The 23,368-nt window shown below is 48.7% G+C and overlaps 2 protein-coding genes across 4 annotated transcripts in view; both read left to right on the top strand.

Annotated features, from left to right (window-relative positions):
• LOC147105952 (aldo-keto reductase family 1 member D1-like) overlaps window positions 1-23,368 on the top strand; it is a 316,229-nt gene that overhangs the window by 60,239 nt on the left and 232,622 nt on the right. The window lies entirely within an intron of this gene.
• Window positions 11,098-23,368, top strand: part of LOC147105953 (aldo-keto reductase family 1 member D1-like) — a 112,505-nt gene continuing 100,234 nt past the window's right edge. The window contains exon 1 of one of the 3 annotated variants that reach the window (XM_086008567.1): window positions 11,098-11,350. In XM_086008567.1, the coding sequence (XP_085864693.1) occupies window positions 11,258-11,350 (93 nt within the window). In that variant the 5' untranslated portion in view covers window positions 11,098-11,257. The remainder of the gene's footprint in view (window positions 11,351-23,368) is intronic. The other 2 variants (XM_086008568.1, XM_086008565.1) reach the window with 2 other exon arrangements.

The following is a 23,368-nucleotide window of genomic DNA, read 5'->3' as shown; positions in this document are numbered from 1 at the left end:
GTCAGCTAATTTCTACTTATGTTAGTCTAAAAGAGTTAATATAGCCAAGTATCCCATGGTGCTTTGCGTTTGTTTTCCAGCTAACAAGACTAAATGGTACCTTTCAGATAGTTTTATACCGGTCAAATATTGAGGACCCCTTTATATCCTTTAAACCAAATTTTACCCTGATTGGTACCAGTATTGTTAAACCCACACTGTGCCTCTGGGCTGTGTCCAATACTATGTGGACATACAGTGATAGCGTGCCTAGTAACACATCCCTCCAATTTTGTTCCAGCCAAATTCCCTTTAATCTTCACAGCATATGGTAACATATTGTGATGGGATATGTGCATTCCGTCCTTCACTACCCCAATATTCTGTATTTGGTACACCTCTCGTCCTTGGGCTTCGGGTGCCATTACCAATACCAACCCTAGGAGCCCTCCCCCATCAGGTTTACATTTGACTTGTGTAGGGTGCACCTGAACCATTGCTCTCAACTGGCAATCCGTCAGGCTCCTGCCTGCTACTGCCTGTTTAGAGGTACCGTCCCCCTTGTGCCCACCGGTCAGGTTCGCCCTTAATTGTTGATTCGTTATCCATAAGGGTACTTCCCCTGCCTGTATCTGGGCCAGGTTTTCTCAGGTTTGTTCCACAATCCAGTTACCATATGTGCTACATATGTCATTAGCAGCCACCTGCTGAGATGCATTGTACTCTTTTATTAATTTATTAATGGTTTGGGCGTGTGTTTCTAGCACTGTAACTATCTTTTGTAGGTGTATGGTCAACGTTTGATCCCCAGATAATTCTTTATCTGTATTTTCATTTGTCTTTTGTAATACATCTTTAATGCGAGACCCCAGGTCTCTAACCTTTTGATCCAGTGTCGCCAAATCAATAGTATTAACAACTGAGGTACCCACATTAAAGGCAGTTGTTGCGTCATTTATCACAGACCTTTTACATCTCCATATCTGTTTGTGTTTTTTACGGTGCCCACCTCCATTCCATGTCGCGCCTTGTTTTAACACTTGAGTTAGGAGGTGTTGCTATAATTATTGAGTTTTCTTAGAACACCACATAGGTAAAGCCGTATCGGTTAAATCTAGCACTGCCAGTACAAGTCCATGTTGCACATTATCATACAATTAGTTTACAAGATAACTTCCATTTATCAAATCATAATTTTCCTTCTATCACTGTGGGGAAATATTAACTTAAAATTAAGAAACTTAAATTTAATAATGTCCCATATCTTTAAATTTCATACTAAAGTTATTGCTTGGTGAACTTAAACAGCTGTCAGTGGAAAGGGTTAACTCCTTTGCAGGTTTTTAAGAAGGTGGAGCAAAACATTATTAGGCGTAATTGCGTCAATTCACGTAAATTAAAAAAAACTTTCCTGATCGAAAAAGACAGTTGTGTTTTCACACTTTAACTAAACACGAACAGAACAGACAAAACAAAACAAAATAGCACATTCTTGCAGAAAACAGTAAATTGCATCATATTTCTTATTGTCATTTCTTCAGATGTCTTTCCAAAATACTGTAAAAACATTGAATATAACTGGAGAAAAATTAGTTTTTCACATTTAAACAAATCAAATCAAACTGCTTTAGAAGATTTCACCATAGCAACCGCAACTCCAAGGTTAAATCTTAGACTGAAACTTAATGTAACATTGTACAGTTTGCACTGCAAGTACAAAAATCTATCGCAATCTTTTGTTAAACAAACTTTTTGTTGCTCTTCTCAGTTTTTACACACCAGCTTAACTTAAATTATTTCAAAGGTTTTTTTTTCAATTCTTGGGGCACAATCTTATTCGCACATTCTTAAAACTTCCAAAATCCAAGACAAGACAAAAGATTTAAACGCTTTTAACACAGAGAAGTGGGTGGAGCTAAAACACACATAACAGAATCTTTCTTTTAAAGAACATCTAATCAGACAAAATAAATACTGTAACTTCTTAAACATTCATAGTCAGGAACACTTTCACACTTTAACACGCACTTTCACACAAACTGAAATTCCAGCATTTTTTTAAGGTTCCTTTCACTCAGCAAATCTTGGGGGAGAAATTGGGTTGTTAGCGCCACCAAATATCGCCTAAAGAGGCCGAAAAGAGGGGCGATAGCCAATTTCTGTGCGGTCACAGGGAACCTAACGCCTTGCCTCATATTGACCATGCATTTAGCGCCGGCGCAAAATCTTAGCACGCGCTCGCGGGCGCAGGCTATTCATGACGTCATTCCATGGTGCAACACCTTTTTAGCGCCCCGGACCGGATCTTGGGTGGCGCCCGCATCTGTTGTGCCTGTCGCTAGTAGTGACAGCTCACTGGAACGTTCCCCAGGCACTCTTGGAGTAGGGGGGTGCTGTTTAAAGGGGACACCACTGTTCTGAAAACGTCAGCCCTTTTGTGAACGCAACTTGTTGGCTGGTTTGATACAGTTGAGCAGCTGCAGTGCTAGAGCCTTATTGCCATTCAACCAGCGGTGCCAGAGGACATTTAGCCCTCTGAACATTACCTAGCTGCTGGTAAGAGCTTACAACCTTTACCTTGATCACTCTTATTATGGGGGCTGCTCTGGAAGGGAACATCCTGCTGCGAGAACATCTTGAGAGGGCACAGAGATGGAGGGAGAGAGGGCCAGGAGTGGCCAGACGGAGGAGGGCCAACAGACGTCGCCACACCAGACCTTACGCAGCGAGGGTTTTCAGACAGCAGTTCTCCTACCACAACATGTCGGAGGAGCAGTGTGTCAGAAGGCTGCGATTCCATAAGGAGGTGGTGACTGAGCTGTGCCAGCTGCTTCAGGATGATCTTCTGCCGCGTATACGGTGCAGGACATCTCTGTCGGTGCCTGTAAAGGTTACTGTAGCCCTCAATTTCTTTGCCAGCGGCTCCTTTCAGGCCGCGACTGGGGACATAGCTAACATTTCCCAGTTTGCGGTGCATTGCTGCATCCGCCAAGTTACAGATGCCCTATATAACAGGAGGCGGCAATTTATTTTGTTCCCTTTGACACCGGAGAAGCAGCAGGAGCGCGCAGAAGGCTTCGCGGCAATAGCTGGCTTCCCCATGGTGCAGGGCGCCATTGACTGTACGCACGTGGCTTTGCGGGCGCCTGTGAACAATCCTGAGGATTACCGCAACCGCAAGGGGTTCTGCTCCCTTAATGTACAGCTGGTGTGTGACCACCGGCTGCTGATCCTCGTGGTCAACGCACAATTCCCTGGCAGTAGCCACGACGCTTTCATCCTGTGTCAGACCACAGTGGCAGACCTTTTCAAGGCCCCGGCTCACCCACGAGGCTGGCTTTTCGGAGACAAGGGCTATCCTCTGTGCCCATGGCTTATGACCCCGCTACGTTCACCCAGCACCCAGGCAGAGGAGAACTACAACTCCAGCCATCAGGCGACGCGGAACACTGTGGAGCACACAATCGGCGTGCTGATGCAGCGTTTCTGATGTCTCGACCATTCGGGGGGCGCCCTGCAGTACTCGCCGGAGCGAGTCGCCCACATCGTCGTTGTCTGCAGCATGCTCCACAACCTCGCCATCCAACGCACCCAGCCAATGCCAGCCGAGCTTGAAGGACCAGCAGAGGAGGAGGAGGACGAGGAGGAGGAGGAGGCGGAGGTGGCGGAGGAGGCAGAGGAGGAGGAGGAGGAGGAGGAAGACGGGAGGGTTCCCGAAACTGGAAGGGCCGTTCGTCAGAGGCTCATAACGACTCGTTTCTAGGCCCCACTGACGGATTGCTTCGTGTGTTTGGGAGAGGACCGTCCGGTTCACCCAAAGCCTATGAAGGACAGAATAAGTGTAAATAGTTTAGATGTCCAGTGTAAATAAAAAAAAATCTTTATTTTCAAAAAAGTGGAGCCTTCCAACTACATAAAGCAATTGCAGCAGAAAGCAAAACTAACGAAATAACACTTAAGTAACGGCTTAACACATAACTAAGGATTTAACACATCAGCAAGGAAATACAACTTTAATGTCTGTCAAACCCGCGACAGTAACCAACACATCCTCATCATTCACAAGAGCTGTAGAGGGCCCTGAAATGTTCAACCTCGCCGTCAACGAGGCTCCCTCTACTTTTGACCCCTTGATGGGCTTCGACTTCTCTTTCTGGAACGCCCCCTTCCCTCCCTGCAGCTCCTCCTTAATTGGACCCCAGTGGCTGCATCAAGGCTGGGGGAGGCCTGCTGAGTGGCCGAAAGCGCAGAAGCCCCTGAGGGACGGGCTGGACGACCTCTGGGCTTGGAGGGCCCGGGTGCTGACTGCTCCAACTGCTCATGGGCGGATGCAGTCTGTCCTGCAGGTGGTGGCAGCTGCAGTGGAGACGTGCCAGTGGTGGCATCAGGAACGCTGACATCCTGAGAGCGGACACCTGCTCCGTGGGCGTGCGACACACTGGCACTCTGACGGGGCAGCAGCGCAGCATGCGCCCCAATCGGCTGGCCCACAGATTGATGCCCTGCTGTGGTGCGGCAAGGGCCCCGGGTAATCCTACCTGATCCTTTAACGGTGGCAGCAGTCAGTGCTCGCGTGGCCTCAGTCTACGCCTGCATGAGGCCAGCGAGTGACTGCGTGGCAGGTGTCAGTGCTTCGATGAAGCCCTGGAAAGTCCTTCCCAGTGCTTCGGTGAAGCCCTGGACATTCCTTTCCTGTGCATCGGTGAAGCCCTGGACAGTCCTTTTCTGTGCTTCGGAGAAGCCCTGGACACTCCTTTCCTGTGCATCGGTGAAGCCCTGGACAGTCCTTTTCTGTGCATCGGAGAAGCCCTGGACACTCCTTTCCTGTGCATTGGTGAAGCCCTGGACAGTCCTTTCCTGTGCATCGGAGAAGGCCTGCGCACTCCTTTCCTGTGCTGCACCGAAGTCCTGGAGACTCCCTGCCAGTGTGTCAATGGCTTCAGGCAGCCTTGCCACTGCAGTGATCAGCTCATTGTGCCTGAGCCGAGCCTGGGCGCTCATTTCAGCTAGGGACCGAACCTCCTCTGCGCTCTGTGCAGCAGTCATGGTGGCCTGACTCGGCCTCTGGGGAGACGGCCCCCGTGCTTCCCTTCCCCCCCTGCGTTGGTGCAGCCTGCTGGTTCCTGGAGCTGGTTCCTCATCAGAGGCACCCCCCCCCCACTCCCCTCCAGGGAAGAACTATCCCCACTCTGCAGCTGGCGTGCCTCCCCTGAGGCTGGCATGGAAGGTCCGGCTTCCTCCAGCTGGTCGCCTCCGGACTCAGTGGGACTGGCAGCTTGAGGGCCCGGCTCCCCATCTGGTGATGCAGCATCTGAAAGCAGGGAGGTTGAAGAGTGGCTTTAGCGAGAGGAGAGGGTGGCAGCAAGGGATGCAAGATTGGTGCAATGCTATGACACGGGTCCACAGTGAAAAAGCATGCCGGTGGGGGGTCACAAGTGGAAGGACACAGATCAAAAAGGTCATAACCTTACCATCGCCGTGCACAATGGGGTCGGCTGCTCCACTGGTGACAGGACCAGTCAGGCGGCCGCCAACAATCTGGTGCACTCGCTCCTCCAGGTCCGTCAGGTTCTGGAGGTTTGGAGGTCCTCCACCGGTCTGGAGCTGTTCTCGCCGGTTCCTTGTCAGCTTGGACTGCAGGAGAAAGGACAGGAAATGATGAGACATCATGGCCTCATCTGTCATGTCATGCCCCCCTTGGTGGAATAGCCCTGACATCATGGCGTCAGCTGTATGTGCAAGTGTGTTCCCAGAAAGAGCCATTGGTGCGTGCTGACAGAGGGCCAGTGGGGCATGGCGCACCCGTTGGCCATAAAGTCAGGTGCAGTTGAAGGCATGAGGAGGACTGGCAGAAACATCACTCACCCTGACGACCCGAGTGAGGCCATTGAATTTCTTGCGGCACTGCAATGGAGTCCTGACCACCAGGCTGCTGGAGTTCACCCTCTGAGTGATGGCCCTCCATGCTCTGCGGTAATCCTGCTGACTAGGCCTCCTGCCATTGTCCGCGTACAGGACCGCTCGACGGCGCTCCACTCCGCCTACCAATGCTTCCAATGCATCATCCGTGAAGCGCTCTGCTCTTTGCCTTGCCCTCTCCATCCTCAGAAAGTTTTTAGCGCCAAACAAAACACAGCGCCGAAATTCAGTTCTGCAGGGCGCAGAGTGTGGCTGCTGATCCTTCTGGACCCACCCCTTTAAGAGCTGGCCGGCTCCTGACTCTCTCGTGATCATCGATGATTGACTGCACCTGCGCTGCACCCGGCCGCCCCGATATTGAGTTGCGCCGCCATGTTAGCGCCCAAAGTCTACCGTGCAACGCCTGATTTAGCACTGCGATCACCTTAGGGGCGCCACGACCCAATATCGCGCTAGGTGGCGCTAAATTTCACCTGCCGCAAAACTTTGCGTAGTGCCAAGTCTAACGCCCCAAGCGGGGCTATACCCAATTTCTAGGCCCTTGTGTTTTATTTGTCTCAGCACAGATGTTAATAACTTCCATGACAGTAAAACTTTAAGTTTCTCTTTTTTTTTCCTCTTTTTCCATCGGCGTCTCAGCATTTCCTGGCTTTCCAAATCCCTGTTTTTTTCCTTCCTTTGCTGAGTTCTCAGATTGGTTAGCCTGCAAATGAGATCTTTTTCCTTCTTTATCTCTCCTGTGTTCAGCCCCGAGTGTTCCAACCAGTTAGTTTTAAATCGCCCGTCGTACTCTAACACTTCCTCCGTCCCTTTCTGTTGACAGGCTATGATCTTTCCCCAATCCGTTTTTGCAGGGCTAATCACTTGTAACCACTGTTGGATCGCATCCCATCCGGCATCTAATTCTTGCTCATCATTTCCCAGGCTAATTTTTACTTTGCTGTGTAACTTATTTCCCTCTCTCCTGGGTATCATTACAATCAGAATTTGGACTCCGTCCCACGGGTGGAGTTGGTACTTCGCCCTTTCTTCCCCATCTTCTTTCTTCTCATACTCCTTTTCTACTCTTTTCCTTTTCTGTCTCAACGGGGCCAAATGGGGTCCTGTTTTCTCTTCTTCACTTTCACTGACATTACTAGAGGATCCCGATTCAGTCTCTTGACCTGCTTCTTGTCTCTGTCTCCCACGACCTTCCTCCTTTATTTCATTTAGATCTGGGTATCCTTTCCAGGACCCGACACATTTTCCCTTTTCTTCAACTATCGGTACTATCGGTTGTTTATCCAATTGTTTTTTACAGTCCTGAACTTCACCTTTAAGTTTTTTAACTTCCACTTCTGACTTTCCAAGTTCATTTGTTTTATTTTTCAATTGTTCATATATCGCATGTTTCTGCTCTTTTGCATTGGTCAAATCGTGGTTATGTTGGGAGTGTGTCTTAATTTCATTTCGCTGTCGGATCTGGCCCATAAGTGCCAAGGACCATCTGATCCATCTTTTATCTTTCGTACGGGTTGTTTTTCCCCAGACCCTCTTTATGTCACCCAAAGACCACTGTTCGGAGGAGATACTGTACTTTTGTTCGATTTCAGAATAGGTTTCAGTTAAGTCAAACTGGAATCCATTGGAGCTGATCGAGCGTGGTCAAAGCTTCGATGCTGGGGATGTTGGCCGGAGCGAGAACACTGACGTTGGTGTGCCTATCCTGCCAATGGATTTGCAGGATCTTGTGGAGGCAGGGTTGGTGGTACCTCTCCAGTGCTTTGAGGTGCCTACTGTACATGGTCCATCTCTCTGAGGCATACAGCAGGGCGAGTATCACTGCTGCTCTGTAAACCATGAGCTTAGTGCCGGGTTTGAGGCCCTGGTCTTCAAACACTCTCTTCCTCAGGCGACCAAAGGCTGCACTGGCACACTGAAGGCGGTGTTGGACTTCGTCGTCGATGTCTGCCCTTGTTGACAGTAGGCTCCCGAGGTATGGAAAGTGGTCCACGTTGTCCAAGGCCTTGTCGTGTATTTTGACAATTGGGGGGCAGCACTGTGTGGCGGGGGCAGGTTGGTAGAGGACCTTTGTCTTACGGATGTTTAGTGTAAGGCCCATGCTCTTGTATGCTTCGGTGAAGGTGTTTACGATGGTTTGGAGTTCGACCTCTAAGTGACCACAGACGCAAGCGTCGTCTGCATACTGTAATTCGACGACAGAGGATGGGACGACCTTGGATCTGGACTGGAGGCGACGGAGGTTGAACAGTTTCCCGTTTGTTCTGTAAATTAGCTCCACTCCAGAGGGGACCTTACTGAGGGTGAGATGGAGCATTGCAGCAAGGAAGATTGAGAAGAGCGTTGGTGTGATAACACAGCCTTCCTTGACCCCAGTTCGTACGTGAATTGGGTCTGTGGTGGAACCGTTGGTCAGGATCACGGCTTGCATGTCGTCGTGAAGCAGGCGGAGGATAGTGACAAACTTTTGAGGGCAGTCGAATTTGAGGATGACACTCCATAATCCCTCACGGTTGACAGTGTCGAAGGCCTTTGTGAGAGCAAAGAAGGCCATGTACAGCGGTTGGTGCTGTTCCCTGCATTTCTCTTGTAATTGACGTGCAGTGAAGATCATGTCCATTGTGCCCCTTAGTGGGCGGAATCCGCATTGCGACTCTAGGAGGAGCTCTTCGGCCACTGGGAGAAGGCGATTGAGGAGGATTCTTGCGATGACTTTCCCTGTGGCAGATAGCAGGGAAACTCCTCTGTAATTACCGCAATCGGATTTGCCACCTTTCTTGAAGATGGTCACAATTACAGCGTCTCTGAGATCCCCTGGCATGCTCTCCTCCTTCCAGGTAAGAGAAATGAGTTCATGAATTCATGCCAGTAGTGCTTCTCCGCCATGCTTTAGTGCCTCGGCGGGGATTCCATCTGCTCCTGAGGCCTTGTTGTTCTTCAGTTGTCGGGTGGCCTTTTCAACCTCATGCCGGGCTGGGGTTGTGCTGAGATGGTGGTGGGTAGCATGCTGTGGGATGGAGTTGCGGACACTCGTATCGAAGACAGAGTCGTGGTTAAGGAGATCTTCGAAGTGCTCCTTCCAGCGGGCACTGACTGCTTCCCTGTCCTTGATGAGTACCTCTCCGTTCTTGGCCCGCAGTGGGGAAGGGCCTTGGGTGCTTGGGCCGTAAATGGTCTTGACTGCGCTAAAGAATCCAGGCACGTCGTGGTTGTCGGCTAGCTGCTGGATCTCCTGCGCTTTCTCCACCCACCATCTGTTCTTTAGGTTGCGAGTTTTTTGTTGGACCTTGGCCTTCAGGCTTCTGTCGAGCTGCTTTCTTGCTCTTGAGTTCTGTTGCTGTTTCCAGATCAGGAATGCCTTGCGCTTGCGGCTTATTAGCTCCTGGATCTCCTGGTTATTCTCGTCGAACCAGTCTTGGTGTTTCCTGGTTGAGTGACCGAGCATCTCTTCACAGGTGTTGATTATGGAGGCCTTGAGTGCAGACCAGGCGCTGTGGGCACTCTGTGTCTCTGCATCACTGGGAGTCGTCAGGTTGTTTGTGAGGCACAGGCTGAATAGGGCTTTCTTAGTGGGGTCTTTGAGTGCTCCAGCGTTAATTTTCCTGCGGCATTGTTTCTGTTGCCGCTGCTGTTTTGGGGTTATATTGATGGAGATCCATCAACAACCACTATGTTAATGTCCCCCTCTCTGCTCTTTCCCCCCTCTCTGCACTGTCCCCCTCTCTGCCCTGTGCTCCTCATTGCCCTGTCCCTCTCTCTCACTCTCTGCACTGTCCCCCTCTCTGCACTGTCCCCTTCTCTGCCCTGTGCTCCTCATTGCCCTGTCCCTCTCTCTCACTCTCTGCACTGTCCCCCTCTCTGCACTGTCCCCTTCTCTGCCCTGTGCTCCTCATTGCCCTGTCCCTCTCACTCTCTGCTCTGTCCCCCATCTGCACTGTCTCTATATCTCCCCTGCCCCTCTCACTGCATTATCCCTCACTCTGTACTATCCCTTACTGCACTATTCCTCTCTCTGCACTATTCCTCTCTCTGCACTATCCCTCTCTCTGCACTATCTTTCGCTCTGCACAATCTCCCTCTCTCTGCACTATCTCTCTCGTATCAGGTGTGTCCCTATAGAGAGAGTGCACTCCATCTCAGGTGTTTTTTTTGTTCATTCATGGGCTATGGATGTTGCTGATAAGGCCGGCATTTATTGCCCATCCCTAATTGCCTCAGAGAAGGTGGTGGTGAGACGCCTTCTTCTACCACTGCACTGTGTGGTGAGGGTACATCCACAGTGCTGTTAGGGAGGGAGTTCCAGGATTTTGAACCAGCAACTATGAAGGAGCGGCGATATATTTCCAAGTCAATATGGTGTGTGACTTGGAGGGGAACTTGGAGGTGGTTGTGTTCCCATGCGCCTGCTGCCCTTGTCCTTCTAGGTGTTAGAGGCCGCGGGTTTGGGAGGTGCTGTCGAAGAAGCCGAGTTGCTGCAGTGCATCTTGTAGATGGTACACATTGCAGCCACAGTACGCCAGTGGTGGAGGGAATGAATGTTTAAGGTAGTGGATGGGGTGTCGAGCTTCTTCAGTGTTGTTGGAGCTGCACTCATCCAGGCAAGTGGAGAGTATTCCATCACACTCCTGACTTGTGCCTTGTAGATGGTGGAAAGGCTTTGGGGAATCAGGAAGTGAGATACTCGCTACAGAATACCCAGCCTCTGGCCTGCTCTTGTAGCCACAGTATTTATGTGGCTGGTCCAGTTAAGTTTCTGGTCAATGGTGACCCCCAGGATGTTGATGGTGGGGGATTCGGCGATGGTAATGCACTTGAATGTCATGGTGTGTCCCTATAGAGAGAGTGCACTCCATGTCAGGTGTGTTCTATCTGGAAATACGATGACAGGTTATTTATCTGTCTGCATCTTGTGGGTGAGATGGTAAATCAGCCTGACCTATGTTCTTAACCATTATCCAGTGACCCCTGCTGGAAGGTGTGTGCTGATTGAGGACAGATTGGCTAGTTGTTTCACTCTGCTGCGAATGGCCTGTGAGCACTCACTGCAGTTTAACCATTGCCCCAGGCAGGCTGAGACTGGCTGTTTTTGCACAGACCAGGGACTTCTTGGTTTCCCTGGTACCGTGTGACTGAAACAATAATATTTGATCTCAGTTAACAATTTTCATTTCATTTCAGAAAAGACGTTCGATTAAAAGTTCAAAATCTGTAAGGACAGTTTGGAAGTCAGAGGGTTAACAGTTACACATTTAAATGGAGTTGGTTGATGGTCCCTCCCCTTTGCTGTTCACGTGGATGGTGGCTGTTGAAACTTGAGAGAGTCTCAGATTCAGATATTTGATCTGAGCAAGTCACAGAAATGAGCCTGACAGCACAAAATCATCGAATCCTTTTAAATGATGGAAACAGCACTCCCATTATTGGATTGGGAACATACTCTACACCCAAAATTGTAAGTATGTCTTTTATTTTCAATCTTTCTTTCCAACTTTCGCCTGTCGCTCCTCCATTGTCCTCTCTCAAAAGGGTTGACATTACTCCCTTGTGGTTATCAGATGTGGTTCAGCAAACTGCATGTCAGGTGTGTCCTTATAGAGAGAGCTTGTACTCCATGTCAGGTGTGTCCCTATAGAGAGAGCTTGTACTCCATGTCAGGTGTGTCCCTATAGAGAGAGCTTGTACTCCATGTCAGGTGTGTCCCTATAGAAAGAGCTTGTACTCCATGTCAGGTGTGTCCTTATAGAGAGAGCTTGTACTCCATGTCAGGTGTGTCCCTATAGAGGGAGCTTGTACTCCATGTCAGGTGTGTCCCTATAGAGAGAGCTTGTACTCCATGTCAGGTGTGTCCCTATAGAGAGAGCTTGTACTCCATGTCAGGTGTGTCCCTATAGAGAGAGCTTGTACTCCATGTCAGGTGTGTCCTTATAGAGAGAGCTTGGACTCCATGTCAGGTGTGTCCCTATAGAGAGAGCTTGTACTCCATGTCAGGTGTGTCCCTATAGAAAGAGCTTGTACTCCATGTCAGGTGTGTCCCTATAGAGAGAGCTTGTACTCCATGTCAGGTGTGTCCCTATAGAGAGAGCTTGTACTCCATGTCAGGTGTGTCCCTATAGAGAGAGCTTGTACTCCATGTCAGGTGTGTCCCTATAGAGAGAGCTTGTACTCCATGTCAGGTGTGTCCCTATAGAAAGAGCTTGTACTCCATGTCAGGTGTGTCCCTATAGAGAGAGCTTGTACTCCATGTCAGGTGTGTCCCTATAGAGAGAGCTTGTACTCCATGTCAGGTGTGTCCCTATAGAGAGAGCTTGTACTCCATGTCAGGTGTGTCCTTATAGAGAGAGCTTGTACTCCATGTCAGGTGTGTCCCTATAGAGAGAGCTTGTACTCCATGTCAGGTGTGTCCTTATAGAGAGAGCTTCTACTCCATGTCAGGTGTGTCCCTATAGAGGGAGCTTGTACTCCATGTCAGGTGTGTCCCTATAGAGGGAGCTTGTACTCCATGTCAGGTGTGTCCCTATAGAGAGAGCTTGTACTCCATGTCAGGTGTGCCCTTATAGAGAGAGCTTGTACTCCATGTCATGTGTGTCCTTATAGAGAGAGCTTGTACTCCATGTCAGGTGTGTCCCTATAGAGAGAGCTTGTACTCCATGTCAGGTGTGTCCTTATAGAGAGAGCTTGTACTCCATGTCAGGTGTGTCCCTATAGAGAGAGCTTGTACTCCATGTCAGGTGTGTCCTTATAGAGAGAGCTTGTACTCCATGTCAGGTGTGTCCCTATAGAGAGAGCTTGTACTCCATGTCAGGTGTGTCCTTATAGAGAGAGCTTGTACTCCATGTCAGGTGTGTCCTTATAGAGAGAGCTTGTACTCCATGTCAGGTGTGTCCCTATAGAGAGAGCTTGTACTCCATGTCAGGTGTGTCCCTATAGAGAGAGCTTGTACTCCATGTCAGGTGTGTCCCTATAGAGAGAGCTTGTACTCCATGTCAGGTGTGTCCCTATAGCTGTACATACGCACATGCACACACATACACGTATGCACACAGAGACACACATACGGACACATGTAAATGAACATACATATATGTGCAAAAAGAAAATACTGCAGATGCTGGAAATCTGAAATAAAAACAGAAAATGCTGGAGATACTCAGCAGGTCAGGCAGCATCTGTGAAGAGAGAAACAGAGTTAACGTTTCAGGTCGATGACCTTTCGTCAGAACTGGAAAAAAGCAGGAAATGGAACAGATTTTTAAGCATGTGTAGTGGCTGGGAAATGGCGGAGGGGATGAAAGAGTAAAAGGGAAGGCCTGTGATAGGATAGAAGACAGGAGAAATTAAGAGACATTGAGAGACATTAAGAGATATTCAAGGCAAAAGGAGATGGTAATGGGACAGGATAAGAAACAAAGGATGGCAGAATGGAAGACAGCTGCCATGTGGGAGAGAAGAACAGAACAAAAGTGTGGATAAAATATAAATATATGATGATGGGGGCCGGGGTTATGGTCTGAAATTGTTGATCTCTATGTTGAGTCCAGAAGGCTGTAAAGTGCCTAATCGGAAGATGAGGTGCTGTTCCTCGAGCTTACGCTGAGCTTCTGTGGAACAATGCAAGAGGCCGAGGATGGTGAGGTCAGAGTGGGAGTGGAGCGGAGAATTAAAGTGACAGGCGACCAAAAGCTCGGGGTCCCCCTTACGGACTGAATGGAGGTGTTCCGCAAAGCAGTCACCCAATCTACGTTTGGTCTCCCCATTGTAGAGGAGACCGCATCGTGAGCAGCGAATACAATATATAAATTGCAAGAAATACAAGTAAATCGCTGTTTCGCCTGGAAGGGGTGTTTGAGGCCCTGGACAGTGGGAAGGGGGGAGGTATAAGGGCAGGTGTTACATCTCCTGCGCTTGCACGGGAAGGTGCCAGACAAAGGGGAAGGAGTGGACTAGGGTGTCGCGGAGGGAGCGGTCCCTACGGAATGTTGAAAGGGGAGGTGAGGTGAAGATGCGTTTGGTGGTGGGATCACGCTGGAGGTAGTGGAAATGGCGGAGGATGATCCATTGAATGTGGAGGCTGGTGGGGTGAAAGGTGAGGACAAGGGGAACTCAATCATGGTTCCAGGAGGGAGGGGCAGGGGCGAGGGCAGAAGTGCGGGAGATAGAACGGACACGGTTAAGGGCCGTGTCAACCACTGTAGAGGGGAATCCTCAGTTGAGGAAGAAGGAAGACATGTTGGAAGCACTGGTATGGAAGGTGGCATCTTCAGAGCAGATGTGGCGGAGACGGAGAAACTGGGAGAATGGAATAGAGTCCTTACAGTAGGCGGGGTGGGAGGAAGTGTAGTCCAGGTAGCTGTGGGAGTTAGTGGGCTTGTAGTGAATGTTTGTCAATAACCTATCCCCAGAGGTGGAGACGGAGAAGTCGAGGAAGGGAAGGGAAGAGTCGGAGATGGACCATGTGAAGGTGATGGAAGGGTGGAAATTGGATGCAAAGTGAATGAACTTATCTAGTTCAGGGCGAGAGCAGGAAACGGCACCGATACAGTCATCAATGTACCGGAAAAAGAGGTGAGGGAGGGGACCTGAGTAGGACTGGAACAAAGAGTGTTCCACATATCCCATGAAAAGGCAGGCATAGCTAGGACCCACGTGGGTTCCCATAGCAACACCTTTGATTTGGAGGAAGTGAGTGGAGTCAAAGGAGAAGTTGTTCAATGTGAGAACAAGTTCAGCCTGGCGGAGGAGGATGGTGGTGGATGGGGACTGGTTGGGCTTCTGTTCAAGGAAGAAGCAGAGTGCCCTCAGGCCATCTTGGTGGGGGATGGAGGTGTAGAGGGATTGTACGTCCATAGTGAAAAGGAGACGGTTGGGGCCAGGAAACTGGAAAATGTTAAAGTGGCGGAGGGCGTCGGAAGAGTCGCGGATGTAGGTGGGAAGAGACTGGACAAGGGGAGAAAAAATAGAGTTGAGATAGGAAGAGATAAGTTCCATGGGGCAAGAACAGGCTGAAACAATGGGTCTACCAGGACAGTCCTGTTTGTGGATCTTGGGAAGGAGGTAGAAGCGGGCTGTGCGGGGTTGGGGGACTATGAGGTTGGCGGCCGTGGAGGGAAGATCTCCAGAGGAGATGAGGTCAGTGATGGTCTTGGAAACGGTGGCTTGATGATCGGTACTGGGGTCATGGTCCAGGTGGAGGTAGAAGGAGGTGTTGGAGAGTTGGCGTTCAGCTTCCGCTAGGTATAGGTCAGTTCGCCAAACAACAACAGCACCGCCATTGTCAGCGGGTTTAATGACAATGTCGGGGTTGGATCTGAGAGAATGGAGTGCTGCAAGTTCAGAGGGAGGTAGGTTGGAGTGAGTGAGGGGAGCACAGAAATGGAGACGGCTGATGTCATGCTGGCAGTTTACAATGAAAAATTCTAGAGAGGGTAAGAGGCCAGGGGGAGGGGTCCAGGTAGAACGGGAATTCTGAAAGCAGGAAAAAGGGTCAGTCGTGCGGGGGGAAGACTCCTGGCCACAGAAGAGGGCACAGAGATGAAGGCAGCGGAAAAAGAGCTCAACATCGTGCCGAGCTCGAAATTCATTGAAGTGGGGGTATAAGGGGATGAAGCTCAGGCCTTTGCTAAGGACTGATCGTTCGGGGTCAGAGGGGGGAAGGTCAGAGGGGATAGTGAAAACCGCGGCAGGGGGTGAGATTGGGAGAAGGGATGGGGTCAGAGGAAAATGAAGGGGAAGAAGGTTCCGGAGGGGCATTGGTGTCCAAGAGTTGTTGAAGCTTGCGATCCTTGACACCTGAAAGGAAGAAAAAAAGTTTTTTGTTAAAGCGGCGGATGAGGCGAAGGATGAAATGGAACTGTGGACCAGGACAGCTTTGAGATAGAGTGAGTCAGTGCTGCTGAAGAGGGAGGTCGAGAGTATTCATGTGGCATTGCATGGCATTCAGCGTGGATCTCAGGATACGGCGAGAGCAGTGGTTCGAGGAATGCTGAATATCTTGGAGATATCTGTCGCCCTGGGTGGATCCAAAACACAAAGGGTGGAATTTCAGTTGGAATCCACATGGAGTAAGTCGGAGCTGGAGACAGTTGCTGAGGAAAGAGATGTGGCTGTGAAAGCGAGTTTTGGTAGATACCCGATCAAACACGAGAAGGGAGACAGAAAGCAAGGAAGATGAACAAGGTAAAAGAGACAAACGAAAATCCCATCGGAGAGAAGAGCAAAACTTCCTCAAGGTGGGCATTCCTGGAAGAGAGGTGGCAGTGAATTAAACACTAATACACAAAGGAAATACTGCAGATGCTGGAAATCTGAAATAAAAACAGAAAATGCTGGAGATACTCAGCAGGTCAGGCAGCATCTGTGGAGAGAGAAACAGAGTTAACGTGTCAGGTCTGTTATGTTCATTAATAACTAGACATTCTTATTATGAACACAGCTAGCTTCTAGCTAGTCATTTATTCAGTACACGTTCTCTAGGTACAGTATCTGTAGAGATGCTGCATGTGTGCTCCTGTGTGCAGGCTGCCATCTTGACTGTTGCCTTCTGGGTAGCCTAGTGCCTCATGGGTAGTGTAGTCTTATACATACAGCTATATACAGCTCTACACAGCTCCACCTAGTGTCCACTATAGAATGACATGCTATTGATCACTACATCCCCCTTTCTTTGATGTTTAACAAAATCAATATCAATCAACTTTCAAGAAAACAATAAAGATAATATCAGTAACACTTTTGTTAGTGCTCTATAAACATAAACATTTTCAAAACAGTCAACACATTTTCAAAGCTTTACATTGTACTCAAAGATTAAGTCTATCAGGCTCTTTTACTTCACGTCTGGATCTTCTCAACACGGGTAAGTCTGATGTGTCTTCATGAGATTGTTCTGGCGGTGAATAACAAGATGCAGTTGCGGCATTGTCATCAATCTGCTCTTGTATAGGTCGAGGTCTCCTTGCGATCTTTGCTTGGAGAGGGTTTCAGTGTTTCCTTCACTCTTCACGCCATAACTCTCAATGTAGTCAATGCACTCTCGAAAAACTGCTGGCAGCTGGATCCCATCATACAGCATAGTCCTCTCAGCAGCCTCGGCTAATGGAACACCAAAGATTGGCCTGAGGGAAGAAGGAGTATCCACCGGAACTGCTTCCTGCTCTGGTGCAGGCTTCTTCTTTTTCTTTTTCTCTTTCCACTGCTTAACAACATCTGCTGCGGTTATATCTTTGGACTTTTCCTCCTTGTGTTTTTCCTCTTTGTGCTTTTCTTCCTTTGGCTTCTCTTTGACCTTAAAGTCTTTTTCTTTCTTCTTGGAGAAACTAGGCTTTTTGAAGACATGGATACCCTTTGGCCTTTTCATCCTTGATGGGCTCTCTGCTTCATCACCTGAGTCATCTGGTCTGCTTATGGCACAGTTTATACGGTAAACTCTTTTGACCAGTTCTAAGTCTTCACAAGCTTTGTCACCTAATAGTGAATCAAGTCTTTCAGCCACAACAGAAAACATGAGATGATGCACTTTGTCTTTGACTGTCACTTTAAGTCTGCATACACCTAAGCTATCTATTTTCTGTCCATTATAGCTTTTCAGTAGTACTGACTTTTTCTGTATTTTGGGCTTTTCTTTCATATTGTTAATGTCACTCATACTGATTAAGTTTGCTTTTGCCCCAGTGTCCAGTTTCAATGTAACTAATGCTCCATTTACCTGCAGTGGGATCATCCATTTGTCCTCTTTTACTGCATTAACTTTATGTTCAGCATTGTCTATTTCTGAGGGCTGCACATTTTCTGTATCTTTTTTGATATCGTCACATGACACCATTCCTACGAAAAATGTCTCACTTAAATCAGTGTCCTCAATCACATTAACTCGTTGCCCTTTCGTCGTTTTTACTTTTGAAAAGCATTGTTTGGCAAAGTGATTCTTTCCATTACACTTTGTGCACATTTTTCCAAATGCTGGGCATTGTCTTAACTGGTGTTTGTAACCACAGCGTTTACAATTAAAAATGTCATCCTCCGATTGCTTTTCATTTCTGTTCTGCCCACGTTTCTTCCCCTTGTAGGGCACAGCACCGACAGCAGCATTATCACTCATTACATTCGCATCATTATTGATTTCACTGAAAGTCTTCACATGATTTCGAGCTAGCTCGCTGGCTTTGCATATTGTCACAGCATTTTCCAATGTTAGTTTGGTTTCTCTCAACAGACGTTCCCTGACTTTTTTATCATGAATACCAAACACAATCTGGTCACGAATCATGGATGCTTTGAGCTCAGAGAAATTACATGTCTGTGCTTTCAGTTTCAGATCAGTTATAAAGCTATCAAAAGTCTCATTTTGTTGCTGTGTCCGAGAACAGAAGATGTATCTTTCATACGTCTCATTCTTTTTGGGAGAGCAATGTGCATCAAATTTTTTTAGCACATCTTCTAGTTTTTCTCTGTTCTCCGCTGGATTAAATACAAATGTATTAAATACCTCTATCACCTGTGGGCCTGCAATCGTAAGCAGCAACGCTATCTTCCTTGCGTCTGGCTTCGTACCGAATCCGATGGCTGCAATGTAGAGTTCGAATTGCTGTTTAAAAGTCTGCCAATTGTAGTCGATTTTTTCTGTGAGATTCAAATGCTCTGGTGGCTTCAAATTCTCCATGTCGCTTTTCACAATTTTCAGCAGATCTTCACCACCCTGGTACCATGTTATGTTCATTAATAACTAGACATTCTTATTATGAACACAGCTAGCTTCTAGCTAGTCATTTATTCAGTACACGTTCTCTAGGTACAGCATCTGTAGAGATGCTGCATGTGTGCTCCTGTGTGCAGGCTGCCATCTTGACTGTTGCCTCCTGGGTAGCCTAGTGCCTCATGGGTAGTGTAGTCTTATACAGCTATATACAGCTCTACACAGCTCCACCTAGTGTCCACTATAGAATGACATGCTATTGATCACTACAAGGTCGATGACACATATGCACACACTTGCACATGAAAAACATGAAGACACAAGCATGCATACATGCGTATACATAGGCACACACCACACAGACTCACATGTACAGAGACATATATAATCACAGATGTACACACACACTAATGCACACACACATGTGCACACAGATCTGCACACCCTCATAGACAGATGCACACACGCTCACACACAAGTGCATGCAAGCATACACACAGAATTGCACATATACGAACAAACATGCTTGGGGGATGGAGTGAAAGGGGAGCATGGGATGGAGTATTTACAGTGTGTACAAGACTCCTTTCTGATCCAATATGCAAGAAGCCCAACAAGGAAGGAAGTACTGCTAGGCCTAGTAATGGGAAATGAATTACAGCAGATAAGAGAAGTAAGAGTGGGAGAACATCTATGGAGTAGTGATCACAATATAACACGGGCAAGATAATGATTGAGTGATATGGGCTAAAAATTGGATATGGCTAGAAAACAGGCAGTGTCATGGCCCAACGACATTGAGCTGCGCTGGGTCAAAATAGTCTGGGTACCATGCAAAATTTGTGCTCAGTCCTCATTAACATGATTATAGTCTTGATCTCAGCACTAATACCACTGCTCATTGGCTTACCGTTCAACAGGTGGGCCAATATCGGGTCCAGTCTAATTCCCAGTCATGTGTGGCACAGGCTTTATTCAGTTTTTAAAGGGGAGGTGCATTGATCCTCCAGCACCTCATTGTCAATCCAGTTCAAACTCCACCTTGAAGCAGAAGGTACTGGAAACAGCTGCTGAGCCTCAGCACAGGGAGAGAGCCCGAAGATTCTCAGTCGTGGGTGGTGGCCATGGAGAGATGGTGGGCTATCCTCTTCCTGCAGACTGGCAGGAAACTCTCGCCCCATACATCTAGAAGGCTGTGGTGGGAAATAGCCATCTATGTGACGGGCAACACTGTGGTCCCCAGGTCGGTGCTCCAGTGCCGCAAGAAGTTTAATGACCTCACACAGCAGGTCAAGGTGAGTGAAGGCCACAGCACTTACCTACCAACAATCTCTACCTATCAGCACTCAGACCTCACCATCATAGCTTCAATTCACCCTCACAACCTTACCACTGCTGCAACACTTACACTCACATCTCACACCTTGCACAAACAGCCAGCTATTCAACTATGGCAGGCACTTCTCCCAAACACATTGCACCACACTCACTCACACAATTCCCTTTCTCTTGCAGGCCAAGGTGGTGCATAATCACTAGGAGCAGCAGCAGACAGGCGGGGTGGGAAGAGGGGGTGCAGAAGCTGCTATGCAGGACCTCAGCCAAGTGGAGGAACAAGTGCTAGAAATCATTGGACAGCAAGTCAAGGAGGCAGTGGCAACTGGCGACGTTGAAACCCTTGGGGGCAACAATGGTCTGCTCATGCCTAATCCTTCTCACATCCCACTTCCCCCTCATCCCACACTCTCTTCTCACTTTCAAGCTGCTGACACTGTATGCATGCATATCTCTCTTCCCCGCAACCCCCACACCCCCCCAACCATAACCCCAATTTCAAAATTTGCAGATGACACAAAACTTGGAAGTATAGTGAACAGTGAGGAGGAGAGTGATAGATTTTAAGAAGACATAGACAGGCTGGTGAAATAGGCGGATACGTGGCAGATGAAATTTAATGCAGGAAAGTGTGAAGTGATACATTTTGGTAGGAAGAACAAGGAGAGGCAATATAAACTAAATGGTACTAGTCTAAAGAGGGTGCATTAATAGAGAGACCTGGGGGTATATGTGCACAAATCGTTGAAGGTGGCAGGGCAGTTTGAGAAAATGGTTAAAAAAGTATACGGGGTCCTAGGCTTCATACATAGAGGCATAGAGTACAAAAGCAAGGAAGTTATGATGAACCTTTATAAAACACTGGTCCAGCCTCAACTGGAGTATTGTGTCCAATTCTGGGCACCACACTTTAGGAATGATGTGAAGGCCTTAGAGAGGGTGCAGAAAAGATTTACAAGAATGGTTCCAGAGATGAGGGATTTCAGTTACGTGGATAGACTGGAGAAGTTGGGGTTGTTTTCCTTCGAGCAGAGAAGGTTGAGAGGAGATTTGATAGAGGTGTTCAAAATCATGAGGGGTCTAGACAGAGTAGATAGAGAGAAACTGTTCCCATTGGTAGAAGGGTCGAGAACCAGAGGACACAGATTTAAGGTGATTGGCAGAAGAACTAAAGGCGACATGAGGAAAAACTTTTTTACGCAGGATCTGAAATGCACTCTCTGTCCCGGGTCCCAACAGGCGACAAGCTGATCCTCCTTGGCGACTTGAACGCCAGAGTTGGAAAGGACACAGACCTCTGGGGAGGTGTGATCGGCAGAGAGGGGGTAGGGAAAGCTAACTCCAACAGTACCCTCCTCCTGACGAAATGCTTAGAGCATGGCCTTGTCATAACCAATACCTTGTTCCGTCAGAGAGACAAGTACAAGGCTTCATGGCAACACCCTCGCTCCAAGCACTGGCATCTGCTGGACTATGTCATCGTCCGAGCGAGGGACTGCAAGGCTGTCCGCATCACCTGCGCCATGACAGGAGCTGACGACTGCTAGACAGACCACCGCCTAATCCGCTCTGTCATCTCCATCAATGTAGCCCCAAAACGGCGGCGGCAACAGAAACAATGCCGCAGGAAAATCAACGCTGGAGCGCTCAAAGACCCCGCTAAGAAAGCGCTATTCAACCAGCGCCTCACAACCAACCTGATGACTCCCAGTGATTCAGAGACACAGAGGGCTCGATTTTCCAAGACCCGAGGAGGCGGGTTTGGAGGCGGGAGTGGTGGGAAAATTGCAGAATCGGGGGGCAGGAACCCATCCCGCCCCCAACCCGCCTCCGTGCCAATGTCCCAGGAGGCGGGTACCTGATCTGTGCTGGGAGCCGCCTCCCTGAGGCGGGAAGGGGATTAGTGCCAATTAACTGCCTGTTTGTTGCCTAATCCCTATTTTTAGCCCTGAAGTGTGGGTTGTCCGACGGCTCCGAACCACGCCAAGTTAGCGAGGCAGACCGTCGGTCTGCAGGGGTTGGAGGGTTCGAGATGTCCGTTGTGCAGGTGATTGATGGGTACATGTGTGCAGAGGTAAGTGTGTGAGGTAAGTGTAAAGTGTTTTATTAAGTTTTACTTACCTTTACTTTCTCCTGCAGGCTTCCTTCCTTCAGGTCTCGGGAGTCCCTCAGCTCACCGGCACAGAAAGCAGAATGGCCGCTGAACTGTCAAAAGCTGCAGCCTCTGCTCTCTGGTCTGGAGAGATCTCTAACTGAGTCTGAGTAGAAGGACTCAAGTTAGAAGACAGATTGTCAGTGTTTGACAGCTTCACAGAGCTGTCAAACGCTGATTTTTCATCTGTCAAAAGCTCTTGACAAATGAAATGTCAATCGCTGACGTCACCAGTAACCAGGAGTCCCTTAATTGGCCTGCTGAGCCCACTGGGCGGGCTTAACAAGGGTCAATCAAGGGAAAATAGCGTGGGTGGGCCACATGTCGATGGAGGTGGGACTACAACCCAAAAAGTGGGAGTCCTGCCTCAAAAATCTCCCCATTGACAAAATCAAGCCCAGAGTGTCCACAGCACCTGGTCTGTACTCAAGGCCTCCATAATCAGCACCTGTGAAGAGACGCTCGGTCACTCGACCAGGAAACACCAAGACTGGTTCGATGAGAATGACCAGGAGATCCAGGAGCTATTAAGCTGCAAGCACAAGGCATTCCTGATCTGGAAACACAACACAACTCAAGAGCCAGAAAGCAGTTATGCAGACGCCTGAAGGTCGAGGTCCGACAAAAAACCCACGGCCTAAAGAACAGACGGTGGATGGAGAAAGCGCAGGAGATCCAACAGGACAACCACGACGTGCGTGGATTCTTTAGTGTAGTCAAGACCACCTATGGCCCAAGCTCCCAAGGTCCTACGCCACTGCGGGCCAAGAACGGAGAGGTACTCATCAAGGACAGAGAGGCAGTCAGTGCCTGCTGGAAGGAGCACTTTGAAGATCTCCTTAACCAAGACTCTGTCTTCGACGTGAGTGTCCTCAACTCCATCCCGCAGCATGCTACCCGCCACCACCTCAGCACAACCCCAGCCCGGCATGAGATTGAAAAGGCCATCCGACAACTGAAGAACAACAAGGCCTCAGGAGCAGATGGAATCCCCGCCGAGGTGCTAAAACATGGCGGAGAAGCACTACTGGCGCGAATACATGAACTCATTTCTCTTATTTGGAAGGAGGAGAGCATGCCAAGGGATCTCAGAGACGCCGTAATCGTGACCATCTTCACGATTGGTTAAGATTGTCACGAAAGGTGACAAGTCCGATCGCGATAATTACAGAGGCGTTTCCCTGCTGTCTGCCACAGGGAAAGTCATAGCAAGAATCCTCCTCAATCACATTCTGCCAGTGGCTGAAGAGCTCCTCCCAGAGTTGCAATGCGGATTCTGCCCACTAAGGGGCACA

Source organism: Somniosus microcephalus, chromosome 16 (genome assembly GCF_052327205.1).
Source record: "Somniosus microcephalus isolate GS21.2 chromosome 16, FLI_Smic_1.0, whole genome shotgun sequence".
NCBI lineage: Eukaryota > Metazoa > Chordata > Chondrichthyes > Squaliformes > Somniosidae > Somniosus > Somniosus microcephalus.
This window is presented reverse-complemented; position numbering and strand designations above follow the sequence as displayed.